This window comes from Amphiprion ocellaris, chromosome 1 (genome assembly GCF_022539595.1).
Source record: "Amphiprion ocellaris isolate individual 3 ecotype Okinawa chromosome 1, ASM2253959v1, whole genome shotgun sequence".
Taxonomy (NCBI): Eukaryota; Metazoa; Chordata; class Actinopteri; family Pomacentridae; genus Amphiprion; species Amphiprion ocellaris.
In genome coordinates this window covers 43,482,309-43,497,959 of record NC_072766.1, presented here as the reverse complement: position 1 = coordinate 43,497,959, position 15,651 = coordinate 43,482,309, and the positions used below count along the sequence as shown (strand labels likewise).

General features: G+C 43.3%; 1 protein-coding gene across 1 annotated transcript in view; it reads right to left on the bottom strand.

Annotated features, from left to right (window-relative positions):
- plekhg4 (pleckstrin homology domain containing, family G (with RhoGef domain) member 4) overlaps positions 1–15,651 on the bottom strand; it is an 83,304-nt gene that overhangs the window by 33,208 nt on the left and 34,445 nt on the right. The window contains exons 2-3 of the mRNA XM_035947733.2: positions 7,775–7,972; positions 3,472–6,679 (exon numbers count right to left, since the gene is read on the bottom strand). Coding sequence (XP_035803626.2) covers positions 3,472–6,679; positions 7,775–7,972 — 3,406 coding nt within the window. The remainder of the gene's footprint in view (positions 1–3,471; positions 6,680–7,774; positions 7,973–15,651) is intronic.

Here is a 15,651-nt window from a genome sequence, read left to right as displayed (position 1 = left end):
ATATTTTAACCACTACAGTGTTTCCTCTAGGATTTTTTTCAGCAGCCGCGGTAGGTTCTCCAGGCAACAAATGACACGTGACTGCAGATTTTACTTGTACAACCTATTTATTGAATGTCCAGTTGAAAATAGCTTTTTAAAGGCTGAATGTAAAAAAATAAATTAAAAAATAATATTTGAACAAGCTCATCTGAAAACGCAGTCAGCAGTCACATCACGGCGTGTAGATATTAGCTTAATGCTATCAATAGTTTACTCACGTTAGCGACACTGAGTTGGCACCGGGTCCAATTAACTGAAGCTACCGATATGCTACGTAACGTTAGCTGTAGGGCTGCAACAATGAATCGATAAAATTGATAATAATTGATTATTAAAAGCGTTGGCAACGAATTTCATTATCGATTCGTTGTGTCGCGCGATTCGTGCGTCACTCACCATGTCGCGGAGCGTCTACTCCACCTGCAGAGCTTTGTCAATGCTGGCTGACGGAAATAAAGTTAGTTGTTTTTTTTTTTTTTTTTAAATAACTTCACCTGTAGAGCGAGTTGAACACAGCGAGGTGGCGGCAAAGCGAAAGTAAATTCAAAGAAACATGACCGACACGGAGAAAACAGTTTGACCAAAGTCCTCAAAAGTGTGGGAGCATTTCACGCTTCACAAAACAAAAAACATGCGTAACATGCAAGCTTTGCAAAAGTAATATGAGATGGAACATGAGCACCACGATGATGATAGAGCACCTGAAACGCAACATGTCACCGACGAGGATGAAGGAGCTCAACAGCAGGTAAGTCACTACAGTATCCTACGTTTGTTCCATTTTACAGTGAGGAAACGTAACGTTAGTCTGTCTGGTAGCTCTCCTGATGCTAGTGTTTGTTAGCTGATTAATGACAGTGATAGGGCACGTGTGTGTGTGTGTGTGTGTGTGTGTGTGTGTGTGTGTGTGTGTGTGTGTGTGTGTGTGTGTGTGTGTGTGTGTGTGCGTGCGTGCGTGCGTGTGTACTTTGTGTTTTGCTCTTTGGACTACTTACTTGCCTTAACCCAGTGGTTCTCAAATTTTTTCTGTCGGGCCCCACTTCGGAGGACAAAAAACTTTCGTGCCCCCCAATAACTTTGTGTGTGTGTGTATATATATATATATATACACACACACACACACACACACACACACACACACACACACACACACACACACACACACACACATATATATGAAACTGTGAAAACATGAATATGCAGGGCTGTGTTATTTTATCTGATTCCATTTTGTTGTTTTTCACAGTAAAGATCACGGGTGTCAAACTCATTTTAGTCCAGGGACCACATGAACCCAATCTGATCTCCAGTGGGACCCACCAGTAAAATCACAGCATAATAACCTATAAACAACCACAGCTCCAACTTTTCCCCTTTGTTTTAGTTCAAAAAAGTACATTCTGAAAATATTCACATTAATGAAGTATCTTTTTACAAAATATTATGAACCTGAAATTTCTTAAGGAAAACAAGTTCAGTTTCAACAGTAGCCTATTATGCCTCAGTTCATCATTTACACATGCATTGTAACTGCCAGATAACAGTTTATCTACAAAAACACAAAACATTCAGTCACAGGTTTCTGGAACTGAACAATCTAGTATTTTACTTCATGATCAGAACAACTTGTCAAGTTCTAGAAATTATTTTAAATTTACAATTTTACAAATTTACAATTTACAGTTAATGTTGTAATTTTTATCATTTGTAAAGTCGTCCCACGGGCCGAAATGGACCGTCTGGTGAGCCGGTTTTGGCCCACAGGCCGTATGTTTGACATTGCTTGTAAAAATAATCGGAGGAGATGAGCCGAGTACGTGACGTGATCGAGTACGCTGGTGTTCCGACTGCACGTTAACGATGCATTCTCCCGTTCTCAGGAGTCTGTACTTCGGAGTCTGAACGGCCAGTGCATATACCATAGATATATACAGAAGATCATTATTATTAATATTTTTTTATATCTATGGCATATACAGTCTATGGGTCAGCACAATTTCAGTATTGTTGTACGCCGCGAAAAACAGGCCGACGTTACAACAATAGTTCAGCTAATTAGTTCCGTGTTGAAGGACCTTTTCCTCCCAGTCTCCTGCGCCCCCCCTGACATGCCTCTGCGCCCCCCCAGGGGGGCGCGCCCCACTATTTGAGAAACACTGCCTTAACCTAACACTGCAAATAAAACAAGATAATTACTGAGTTATTGTAAATTGTGCTATAATACATACTCAAACTATACTATCTTTCTCATTTCATGAACAGCCAACAATGACAGGCTTCATGATGAGCAAGACATCATGTCCACCACAGCAAGCATCTGTCCTGACTGAGAGCATCCTCAACATGATGCTCACTGACACGAGGCCTCTGTCGATGGTTGAAGACGAAGGCTTCACTACAATCATCTTTTTTACTCTCAGTCCAAATCTTCTCTTTCTGAATAAAGCGGTGGAAATTAAAAATGTGTTGTTTTTTTTATCCGATTCATCGATTAATCGAAAAAATAATCGGCCGATTAATCGATTATTAAAATAATCGTTAGTTGCAGCCCTAGTTAGCTGGCCATCAGTATTTAGTGAATGTCTGTTTAACTTGTAGAATCTATTATGAGTTATCTTCAGCTAATAACTTTTCTCCAGTAAGTCGCTGCCCTATTTTCCAAGATGTCACTCCTCTGACTCTCTGACCTGGAGCTGGATGTGACGTCACTTTCAAGGCCGCGCTCTCGCAAGTAATTAACGTCGTATTAACCCGACGTATCAGAGAGTAGATACTGAGACAGATAGTTATCTGTAGTTTACCTTAGTACTCGTGAGAACCCGACAGTACAGGACTCTGCTGTGAAGGTGGAGACATGGTGGGGGTGTGTTTGCGACAATAACAAAGGAAGAAATTTGAAGGAGCGGCGGCTAGGATTTAGGAATGGTGGCCCGCCACTGCTGAATGAATGTAGCGGAGACACTGCACTACAAACTAATGTTGGGTCATCTTAGGTCAGTTTCTAGATATTTTGGAACGTTTAATTCATTTAGGACACGTTTCAAGTCCTGGATCAGGTTTGGAATCATTGTGGAGCATTATTCAGTCATGTGGACCAGCGTGTGTCATGGAGGTTAAACTGAGATATTCTGGATGTTTGAGTTGTTTTAAATGAGGGACTAAAGCTTTTAGCAGATAAACTGTTCTACTGGAGTTTAAATGATGGAAACAGCAGGAAGAAATAAAACACAACTATTCTCTAGATCAACTAATGAGCTGTTTGTGAACGGCTCAGAAAAAAGAGTTTGAAAAAAGAGAGACCTGAACATCTGCAGCCACACAGGTGAGTTAGTGAGACAGCCAATCAGAGGAGGAGGTGATGAGGAGGACAGAGTCTGATGGGAATGAATGAGAAGCAGGAGGTGAAAAAGGAGAAACAGGTTCATGTACCTTCAGTGTGAAGCTCCGCTGCTTCTCCTGCAGCAACTTCCTGCTTCTTCTCCTCCACATCTTCCAGTCCAGAGTCATGATGATCAGGTTCATCCACCGTCGGAGAGGAGACGCAAGGAGGTGATGTAGACTCCTCAGGGAGAGGAGGAGGAACACTGGACTCCTCAGAAACAGTGTGATGAAGACTGGACTCCTCGGAGTGTTCTAGGTGTGTGTCTGTTGTGTTATTTCCAGATAAAGGGTCCTCAGCGTGTTTGTGTTTTGTGTTATTTTCAGTAAAACAGTCTTTTTCTATATGTGCTTGTCTTTCTCCTCTTTCTCCTCCTCCTCTCTCTTCTTCCATCACCTCCTCTTTTCTCTCCAGACTCTGCTGCATGATTAGAACCTGAACCTCCTCTTCTAGCTCCACCTGCTCGGCACCTTCATCCTCTGACTCCTCCTCTTCATCCTGGCTCCTCCTACACTGCTCCTCCTCCTGCACCTCCTCTTCTCCTTCTGACTCTACAACTTCATTCTTTCCTTCTGTCTCCTCCTGCTCTCTCTGTTCTGTTCTGGTTTCAGGTTCTGGGTTCTGGTTCTGGCCTGGTTCTGTACCTGCTATAGGTTCCTGCTGACAGGAAACTGGTCTGAGGACAACTGCTCCACAGAAGTCCTGGTCCTGGTCCTGGTCCTGGTCCTGCTCTGAGAGCCTGGAGTCCACCTCCACACCGGGCTGACAGAAGTGTGTGGTTCCACTGGTGTGTGTCATAGCAGCAGAGTGTGCATTTGTGGTGTGAGGTGTATGTGTTGTTGTTCCAGGTGTGTGTGTAGTTATACTGTGTGCAGGTGTGTGTGTTGTTGTTCCAGGTGTGTGTGTTTCAGATGTGTGTGCAGGTGTGTGTGTCCCAGGTGTTTGTGTTGTTGTAGTGTGTGTAGGTGTGCGTGTTGTTGTTCCAGGTGTGTGTGTTGTTGTAGTGTGTGTAGGTGTGTGTGTTGTTGTTCCAGGTGTGTGTGTTGTTGTAGTGTGTGTAGGTGTGTGTGTTGTTGTTCCAGGTGTGTGTGTTGTTGTTCCAGGTGTGTGTGTTGTTGTTCCAGGTGTGTGTGTTGTTGTAGCGTGTGTAGGTGTGTGTGTTGTTGTTCCAGGTGTGTGTGTTGTTGTAGCGTGTGTAGGTGTGCGTGTTGTTGTTCCAGGTGTGTGTGTTGTTGTTCCAGGTGTGTGTGTTGTTGTAGCGTGTGTAGGTGTGCGTGTTGTTGTTCCAGGTGTGTGTGTTGTTGTAGCGTGTGTAGGTGTGCGAGTTGTTGTTCCAGGTGTGTGTGTTGTTGTAGCGTGTGTAGGTGTGTGTGTTGTTGTTCCAGGTGTGTGTGTTGTTGTAGCGTGTGTAGGTGTGTGTGTTGTTGTTCCAGGTGTGTGTGTTGTTGTAGCGTGTGTAGGTGTGTGTGTTGTTGTTCCAGGTGTGTGTGTTGTTGTAGCGTGTGTAGGTGTGCGAGTTGTTGTTCCAGGTGTGTGTGTTGTTGTAGCGTGTGTAGGTGTGCGTGTTGTTGTTCCAGGTGTGTGTATTGTTGTAGCGTGTGTAGGTGTGTGTGTTGTTGTTCCAGGTGTGTGTGTTGTTGTAGTGTGTGTAGGTGTGTGTGTTGTTGTTCCAGGTGTGTGTGTTGTTGTTCCAGGTGTGTGTGTTGTTGTAGCGTGTGTAGGTGTGCGTGTTGTTGTTCCAGGTGTGTGTGTTGTTGTAGCATGTGTAGGTGTGTGTGTTGTTGTTCCAGGTGTGTGTGTTGTTGTAGCGTGTGTAGGTGTGCGTGTTGTTGTTCCAGGTGTGTGTGTTGTTGTAGCATGTGTAGGTGTGTGTGTTGTTGTTCCAGGTGTGTGTGTTGTTGTAGCGTGTGTAGGTGTGTGTGTTGTTGTTCCAGGTGTGTGTGTTGTTGTAGCGTGTGTAGGTGTGCGTGTTGTTGTTCCAGGTGTGTGTGTTGTTGTAGCGTGTGTAGGTGTGTGTGTTGTTGTTCCAGGTGTGTGTGTTGTTGTAGCGTGTGTAGGTGTGCGTGTTGTTGTTCCAGGTGTGTGTGTTGTTGTAGCGTGTGTAGGTGTGTGTGTTGTTGTTCCAGGTGTGTGTGTTGTTGTAGCGTGTGTAGGTGTGTGTGTTGTTGTTCCAGGTGTGTGTGTTGTTGTAGCGTGTGTAGGTGTGCGAGTTGTTGTTCCAGGTGTGTGTGTTGTTGTAGCGTGTGTAGGTGTGCGTGTTGTTGTTCCAGGTGTGTGTGTTGTTGTAGCGTGTGTAGGTGTGTGTGTTGTTGTTCCAGGTGTGTGTGTTGTTGTAGTGTGTGTAGGTGTGTGTGTTGTTGTTCCAGGTGTGTGTGTTGTTGTTCCAGGTGTGTGTGTTGTTGTAGCGTGTGTAGGTGTGCGTGTTGTTGTTCCAGGTGTGTGTGTTGTTGTAGCATGTGTAGGTGTGTGTGTTGTTGTTCCAGGTGTGTGTGTTGTTGTAGCGTGTGTAGGTGTGCGTGTTGTTGTTCCAGGTGTGTGTGTTGTTGTAGCGTGTGTAGGTGTGTGTGTTGTTGTTCCAGGTGTGTGTGTTGTTGTAGCGTGTGTAGGTGTGTGTGTGGTGGTTCTGGCCCGGTGCTGCAGGCTGATGGACTGGGTCAGGGATCCTTTCTGAGGGGAGAAGCGGGGCAGGTCCATCAGCTCCACATATTCCCCCTCAGAGTCCTCTCCATCGCTGCTGGCTGCTGATTGGTCAGTCTTGGTTAGAGGGAGGAGCTTCCCGTCCTGACCTGAGGACAGGCGTGAGGAATTCATTAAACCGTCCTGGTCCTCCCTGGGGGGGCGGGGCCGGCTGATGAATTGTGGGTAGACCAGGTCCTCCCAGGGGACCCTGAAGACGTCTCCGTGGGCGGCCAGAAGGAGGCGCTCCAGCCGAGGAGCTCCTCGCCGCTCCCTGTCCCTGTTGACCGAGTCCAGCCAGGCCATGCTGAAGAGCGAGCGCAGCGCTAACTGCGACACCTCCTGCTGCTCCACATGACGGCCGGCCCAACTGCACAGGAGCAGGCGGGGCTCCGAGGCTCCGCCCCCGTAGGAGGCGCCGTGGGAACGAGGAGGAGGCGGGGCTACGGCAGGAGACACCAGCAGGTAGAAGTCACCTGGACGGAGGAGGCGCTGGTCCAGAGGACAGAGCTGGACCACTATCTTCTCATGGACACACAGGGGCCAACCTTCATGACGAAACAGCAGACCACAGTACTGGACCTGGAAGGAGAGGACATTCACCACTTCATCTACACAACATTCACCACTTCATCTACACAACATTAACATCTACAGAACATTCACCACTTCATCTACAGAACATTCACCACTTCATTACTTCATCTACAGCATGGTGACCAATCAGAGCTCTGAAGAGTCACCTGCAGCAGCTGTGACACCTGAGAGGAACAAATCCAGCAGCAGACAGGAGGTTTATCGGATCACTGATCATCTGGTTCTGTGGTTTCACATCACCTGGATGGATCCACAAACATCCGGAAGAAAACATCTAAAGTTCAAACTCTGGATCTACTGATGGAGCATCAGTAAGTAGGTAGGTAAATCAGTAGGTAAATCAGTCCTGATGTGTCCCAGTCCTGGAGATGCTTCAACAAGACAACTGCTGGTAGAAGGTCAGATAGATCACCTCAGCAGAAAGAAACCTTCATGGAAACTTAAAGTGCAGCTCCATGAAGCATCTCCCTGGATCATAAATGGCTGATCAGATCCCTGAAGGTGGACCTCCTTCACCCTCACGTTTCAGAGTATCTACTGACCTTTAATATTAATGATACTAACCTGCCTGTTGGGTCTGTTTGGTAGCTTTGTTGTTGTATGTAAGCTGCTGAATACATCTTCAGAAGATCCAGAGAAACCCAGGAGGAACTCTCCTTCTGTTATCTTCTCACCTGCTCTGTGCTCACAGCACTCCTCCTCACAGTTTGACAAGAAAAATAAATCTAATAAAACTGAAGAGAAAAGCTCTTCTGTTTTCTGGAGGAAAACTAACAGTAAAAAAGTTGATTCATCGATTAAAAAAAAAAAAAAAACATTCATTCTTGGTCCTGCAATCTGGATTTGGACCTAAAATAGTGGACTGAAGGGACTCTACAGAACCCAGACAGAACATCAGACAGGATCTAACCTCCTAAGGACTGAGAGGATGGACATGAAGAGACCAGACAGCAGCTCCTACAGACAGGACCATTAAACCAACACCAGAACCAGCTGCTCCTCAGAAGCCTTTAAACTGATGGAAGCTGCAGCAGGAGAAGCAGAACCCCTCCTGACACCATCACACCCACAGATACTCACACAGGCGTCCTGCTGGAGGTTCTGCAGGAAATTCTTTGCAGGCAGCAGGAAGTGGATGAGGTAGCGGAGGCCGTCTCCACGGTAACAGTGCTCCACCACACTGAGGACCTGACAGAGGACAGTCGGAGATGTAACCTGGAAGGGCGGGTAGAGGAAAGCCAGCGCCGTCTGGATACAGCGGTCCAAAGACTCAGAGTCCTGCAGGGATAGAGAGGTTTAAATACAGTCAGAAGAAGTTCAGCCTTAACCCTCCTGCTGTCTTCATTTACAGGCACCAAAAAATATTGTTTCCTTGTCTGAAAAAAAATCAGCAAAAAACCCCAAATTTCTGAAAAAAAAAATTCAGCCAAAAAAAAAAAATAAATCGCCAAATTTCTGAAAATTTGCAAAAACCTTCAGGAAGAAAATTCCAATAATTCCTTAAAAGTTTCCCTTAACAGTTTTATTTAAAAACAATCCCCCAAATTTGGCAAGAAAATTCTTGTACATATTTTTTAAAAATGAGTAAAAATCTTCCAAAAAAATCCTAAAAGTATCGAAAGTGATTCCATACATATCAGTAAAACTTCTAATATTTTCTTTAAGAACATTCACATAAAAATCAACCAAAATTTAGCGAAATTTGCTGGATTTTGGTTGATTTTTTCTGAATGTTCTTAAACATTTTAAACATTTTTTTCCACAAAAAATGTTCAAAAATTTCCCAAAAATGGTGAAAATGTGGACATCAGAAGTTTCACTGTGAAAATATGTATTTTTTCCACATTTTCAAATTTTAAAATGGGTCAATTTGACCCACAGGATGACACAAGGGTTAAAGGGAAAATAGATTAAATTAAAAACACACAAGATGATCCCTGGACCTGTAGTAAAACAGGAACACCACCTCCTGTTAATGTCTGTAGACCAGTTTAAGGTCTGTACAGTTGGTATGAAGCTCTAAGAACATGTGGAGAACCTTCCAGTGGTGCATTATGATTCTGGGTATTTTGGCATCCTGCAGATCCAGATTTCTTTTCTGTATAACACACGTTATATTTTGTCCAGATCACCCAGATGGTCTAGCAGGAGGTGACTGAACCCAACCACACCAGAACCAGTCAGAACCAGTGAGAACCTCTATGTGTGTTCTTGCCGTTATGAAGCCCTGAAGGCAGCAGGGGGCGCCCTCAGCCCTGGAGTCTGCAGCAGTAACTGGAGCTGCTGGTCTGGAGGTATAAATATCCTGTCTGGTGACACATGGACTGACTGCCGGGTTTCTGTCCAGACGTTGATCTGAGATGTAGAAGCTCCACCCAGACATCAGCTGTTTACTGTCAACAAGCTGCTGTTCATCCAGAAACGTGATTTAATATTAAATACGACCAAATCAACACGGTGGGCTGGAAAATGGGCCGTCTCTAAACAACTACAGGAGGACATCTATCACTAAAAACTAACAGAACCATCAGATTCACAACTAATCCTGTCTGTTTACATCATTATTAACCAAACCTCAGCTCAAAATACTGAGAACCCGTCAAAATGATCTTCATTCTTCATGTCTGACATAAACATTCTCCAATAATGAAGTGTTTGCAGCAGATCTGATAAAAACTAAAAACTCTGAGCTCCTCAGCACATCTTCAGCTGAGAGGAAAATAAAACCTCCTGGATGAATCGAATAAATGCAGCAGAAACAGAGAACAGAGGAGCAGGTTGCTGGAGATCCATCCAGCATGGAGAAACATCTACAGATGATGAGCAGAGTAGAGAGGAAAAGTCTGGAGATAGAAAAACATCTCCAGGATGAGGCAATAAAGCCACCAGAAAGAGACACAAAATGACAAAAACGAGACACAAAATGACAAAAAACGAGACACAAAATGACAAAAACTAGACACAAAAAGACAAAAATGAAACACAAAAAGACAAAAACGAGACACAAAATGACAAAAATGATGAACAAAAAGACAAAAACAAGACACAAAATGTCAAAAACTAGACCTAAAATGACCAAAATGAGACACAAAATGAGAAACGAGACAAAAACTAAAAGAGATGATAATGTACCTAAAATTTTTACAAAATAATCTTAAAATTGTCCAAAATGACAAAAATATGTCCAAAAATGATTTAAAAACTTGTCTACAACGGCTCAAACGTTGTTCAAATGATTAAAAACTTGAAGAAAAGAAAAACGCAGCAGGAACAGTGAACAGAGGAGATCCATTCAGCATGGTGGAACATCTTTCTACAGATGCGAGTACAGAGTCTAGAAACATGGAGATAGAAAAGCATCTACAGGATGAGGAGATGGTAGGATCTTCAGGAGAACCCAGCTGGAGGTTCTGGAAGACGTTTCTAGAACCTCCAGCTGGTTTCTCCTACCAGGACCGGGACACAGCACGAGGAGAAATGAAACGCTGCAGCTGAATCCTGTGTGATACTGAAGGAAACCTCTGAACGGGTTTATTCTGATTTATTGGTGTCTGTTGTTGAATCTGTTTAATCCTGTCTGAATGAGGAGGTAAACTTCAAGAAACACAGTGACTAGAACGTTGATCTCCTCTGGATGTCACGTCTGATAGTCGTACCGGACAAGTAGCAGAGCTTAAACACTGCTGGGTCATTTTCATCTCTAATGGACCAATATTTACAACTATTTATTGATTTTTATGACATAATATACGAATATTTATAGAGACATTTGTGAAATTTCCTGTTAAGATGCAGAAATTAATTAGTGATAAAGTCAAACCCTTGAAACTCCAGAAACATCTATGGATATTTTAGTTTTTGAGGTACAACTTGTCATAAATACTGAACTAGTTACTTATTAAATGAACTTTCTTTTTTTTGTCATTGAGCATTTCTTATTTTAGTGTTCTACATGTTTAGTTCAGTATTACAGTTACCTGCAGCTACATGAGGTCCAGAAAATATCATTAATTACCTTCAGCTTCATCAGTTGGTGGTCATTTTGTGTCTCTTTGCTGTTGTTTTGTCTCTTTGTAGTTGTTTTGTGTCTCTTTGTTGTTGCTTTGTGTCTCTTTGTGGCCATTTTGTGTCTCTTCAGCTTGTTCCTTAGAGGTTATCTGATCTAGTTGTCCAGTACTAAAGATTTTCAATAAATGTCATGATGAAATAACAGTAAAAAGTTTATGTTTTTGTCTTTAATAGTTCTTCAGATGTTGCTGTTCAAACACATTTAAACTCTAATGTGAGAAACAACCTGCTGAATGAACAGGGTTTACAGATTTCATTTCTGAAGGTATTTAATTTATAAACAGTTTATAATAAAGGTTTTGGACCACAGCTGGCTGCTAGTTTCAGACTGAATAACTGCAGTCCGTGAGGCTGAATATTCTGGACGTGATTCACACAACAACTGGCAGCCAAATGTAGCAGCCGGGCCAATATTAGCAGCAGATCAGATGACAGCCGGGGTCAGACCTGCTGACTGAACACTCACAGCTCCTGGATCAGGACAGAAACAAGCACCAACACTGTACTGACTCTGTGTGGTTACAAATCATCTACAGCAGCAGCAGACACACAACCCAGCCCTGACAGCAGGATTAACACAACCTGTTGGTTATTTACCGTCTCCTGGAGATGAAAGGCTCTGATTGGCTGCTCGTCCAGGTGTGTCACTGAGCTTCACACCTGAACCACTGAGGTCACATTAATCCTCTTTATACAGACACTAAAACACCTGAAGGCATCTGTCTACTCACTGGCTCTGGTTCATCTCAATGGTCTAATTATTATTAATATTATCATTTGTTTTATCCTGAAAGCTGCTTCCTGTTTTAGTATTTTATTGCTTTTCTTTCACAAATAGATTTTAGAAGTTTCAACAGTTCGTATGTTTCTGCCTGAATGGTAACTTTGGTGCTGCTGAAATAAACTGGATCTGATATTTGTGCTGGAATTAACAATTATTTTCACCTCTTCCCCTCTACCTCCATCCCTCTATCTCTACCTCTCTACCTCTTCTGTTCCTCTCAACCCGTCCGGCCAGCAGCAGATGGTTCCCCCACATAAAGAACCGGGTTCTGCTCGAGGTTTTTTTCCCTGTTAAAAGGGTGTTTTCCTGCCACTGTCTCCTTAGGGCTGCTCTGGGGTTCAGGCATATGGGTTCTGTAAAGCGTCTCAAGACAATTTGACTGTAATTGGCACTATATAAATAAAATTGAATTGAATTGAATATTTTCTGACAGAATCAATCAGCTGTTTGGTTCTAAAATGTGGATCAGAGTTTCCTCAAATGTTTGGTTTTACCCAAAGATCTTCAGTTTACTGTCACAGAGGAAAGAAACCAGGAAATATTCACACTGAAGAAGCTGCAGCCTCTGTTTGTTATCTAAACTATTACATAAAAACTTCAAAGTTTCCTGCAACAGACATCTAAAGTGCTTTAAAAATGGTCGATTTCTCTGATGGATTTCATTGAACTCCTTAAATATCTTTAAACTTCATGATTAAATGTTAAACAGACTAAATTAGAGCTTCACAGATAACTGGACTTTCTAATTAACTGCAGTGAAGCGCTTCTCCAGTGACTGTTCTCGATCCGTGGTGCGTTCAAAGACCACCGCTCTGTGAGGCGTTCATGTTCTGACTCCATTTTGTTCTCAGCTGAAGGTTTTTCAGGACATTTCTCCATCTCTCTCTGATGCTAGGAGATCCAGGACTGACTTTTCTAGAACACATGAACCCGACAACAACCTGGGGCTTTCTCTCTAAACCAGGAAAACGTAAAGTTCATGATTCACTAAAGGAGAATCAGCTGGAGATCTGAGGAGGAGGAAGAGGAGGAGGACGAGGAAGAGGAGGAGGAGGAGGAAGAGGAGGAAGGTGGAAGAGGAGGAGGAAGAGGAGGAGGAGGAAGAGGAGGAAGAGGAGGAGGAGGAGGAAGGTGGAGGAGGAAGAGGAGGAAGAGGAGGAGGAGGCACTTGAACCCGTCTGAGAGGTTCCCCTGATAGAACCAGAGACCAGCCAGTCTGAATAAGAACTTCATTATTCTCACATTTTATTTTTCTTCAGCAACACAGAGTTTCTCTCCAACAGTAAAGTTCCAGATCACAAACATCTCAGAGTTCTTCTTGTTCTTCTGTCCTTCAGACTGAATCCCTGTCAGTCTACCTCTAACATCTGACCTGCTGAGGAGCTGGATCCTGTGAGGAACCAGGAACGTGAGCAACAGCAGTAGACAGGACTCAGCTTGTTCTAAAGTCGACATGATTCCTCTGTCTTACTGCGGTATTATGGAACCAGACAGACCTGACCAACACGCTTACAACACGCAAGCCACACACCTGGATCACGTTAACCAATCCAAGGAGACACACTACGACTCCCAGGATGCACCTCCCTGACTAACAGCCAATCACAGAGAGGACACGCCCTGCAGAGGCCTCATCAACACGCATTCTCTGACTTCAAACTACAGTTAAAAATGAACCAGAGTTCAGTTAGAGGGTTTGTCTTGAAATGTTCTGATCCAACGTAACATAGATCTGCCCCGTCATCGTCCAGGATGTTCAGATAACTTCCATTTAGACAGAAATAGAAATTAGACTGAATCACTTAGATTTAGTCTAATCTGGTCCCCTCACTGTTTCTAGTTTTAAATGCAAAAATCAAACTCATTTTTAGTTTTATTCCTCCTAAAAATCTAAGGCTCCAGCTGTTGTGTGTGGTTACCATGGTTACACATGTCGCCTCATTAGCGGTTACCAGAGGTGGGTAGTAAAGAGTTACATTTATTCCGTTACATTTACTTGAGTAATTTTTGGAAAAAAATGTACTTCTGAGAGTAGTTTTACTCTGCCATACTTTTACTTTTACTTGAGTAGACCTGTGAAGCAGAAACGCTGCTCTTACTCCGTTCCACTGGGCTACACTCGACTCGTTACTTCTTTATTTACCACATTAGAGCTGCTTTATTTTGCCAGAGAGATGCCCCCAGTGGATCTACCACATGACTGTGTTTCACCAATCAGACGAAGCAACAATAATCACATGACTGTGTTTCACCAATCAGACGAAGCAACAACAATCACGTGACTCCGTTTCACCAGACGTCGCCCTGTGGTCACATGACCTCATATGAACTGTGGCGGCACAAACTCTACACACGTAGCAGACAGGAAATGAAAAAAACGGGGGCATTTTCTAGAAGTTTGATCTTGCTTCGGAGTCCGACAACATTAGCACAGCGTTATCATAGCATTAGCATGGATATCTCCGTTTTTTGTCTTCTGTTTACACGAGCGAAGTGAAGCGTGACGTCAGGCTGGTAGCCCAGCGTGATACAGCGGTGGGGGCGGGGTTTAATACAGCATGCAGTAGATCCAGTCACTGGAAGTAGTTTGCACTGTTCAAACATACAAACGTTACCTTACTACAGGTATTTGTTTCAGAAGCTTGATGTTGTGAAAAACTGAGATTTGGAAATTTGTGTTTCTTGTGCCTTAACTTGTCATTTTGTAAAGATGTTATTTATTTTTGCTATTTTTTATTATATTATTTGGAAATACCAGAATTTGCACATTATTTTACATTTTTGTCTGTCTGATCATCATTTCTAAAAAATAAATCAGACATTACAATCAAACAGCTACTCAGTACTTGAGTAGTCTTTTCACCAAATACTTTTTTTAATTTTTACTTGAGTAATTTTTTGGATGACTACTTTTTACTTCTACTTGAGTGATTATTTTGAAGTAACGTTACTCTTACTTGAGTACAATTTTTGGATACTCTACCCACCTCTGGCGGTTACCATGGTTACATGTGTTGCCTCATTAGCGGTTACCATGGTTACTAGGTGTCACCCTATCAGCAGTTACCATGGTTACTAGATGTCACCCTATCAGCGGTTACCATGGTTACTAGATGCCGCCCTATCAGCGGTTACCATGGTTACTAGGTGTCCCTCTGACTGTTTTCAGTGAATCGTCGTCTGAACTAGAACCAGAAGAGAATCAAATCTCTAATCAGTGAATCCACAGAACATCAGTGATCGATGATCAATTGTTTCAGTTTAAGGAAAACTGTCCAACATTTGCTTTTTTATTTCCTCGTGATTTTCTTTGAACTAAATTTCAGACACATCCAACTGTGTTCTGATTGACTAAATAACAATAACCTGCAGACTGATGAATAACGTTAGCATCAACAGCTAAACACTGAGAGCTAATGGACTCCATCAACATGATCAGCTTTAACAGATATTATTGGCTGCTGGAGGAAACTGATCATTAGTCACAGACTCTCCTTCAGTTTAACTTTAATAAACACTAATTAACATGGTTTTCCTCTCTAACACTCAGGTTCAGGGAGCAGCCGTTCTCTGATCCAGCCTCCTACATGAACTAATCCCATCTGTCAGGTTCTGCTGGTTGCATGAATAGAGACTCTCCCTGGAGGCTCATGATTCATCTCCCCTCAGCTGATGGAGAGGCAGCTGTGGGTGTGGAGGAGGCGGGGCATCCTGGAGGTTTAGACTGACTGATCACTCAGACCTGTCACTGATCAACACCTCAGCATCATCAGCACCGCAGACTCTGATTGGCTGGTTAAACATCTGCCTGTTTAAAAGGGTCAGAGCTCCACAGAGCAGAGGTCACGACCTTCTGAGCAGCCAATCAGAGCGAAGCAGCCAGGGGGGCGGGGCTATAAAGGCTAGGGACCCCCAGGAGACAGACCTCTGACCCCCCTCAGAGACCAGCTGTCAGCTGAGAGATAACTGGACACGGAGATGCGTGACATCACAGCGCCGTGACATCACAACCAGCTGTTTAAACATCAGAGTTTAACTTAATTAACAGTAGGGTTGTCAAGGTTAACCGGTTTTACAATAACCACGATTATAAATAGATATTCGT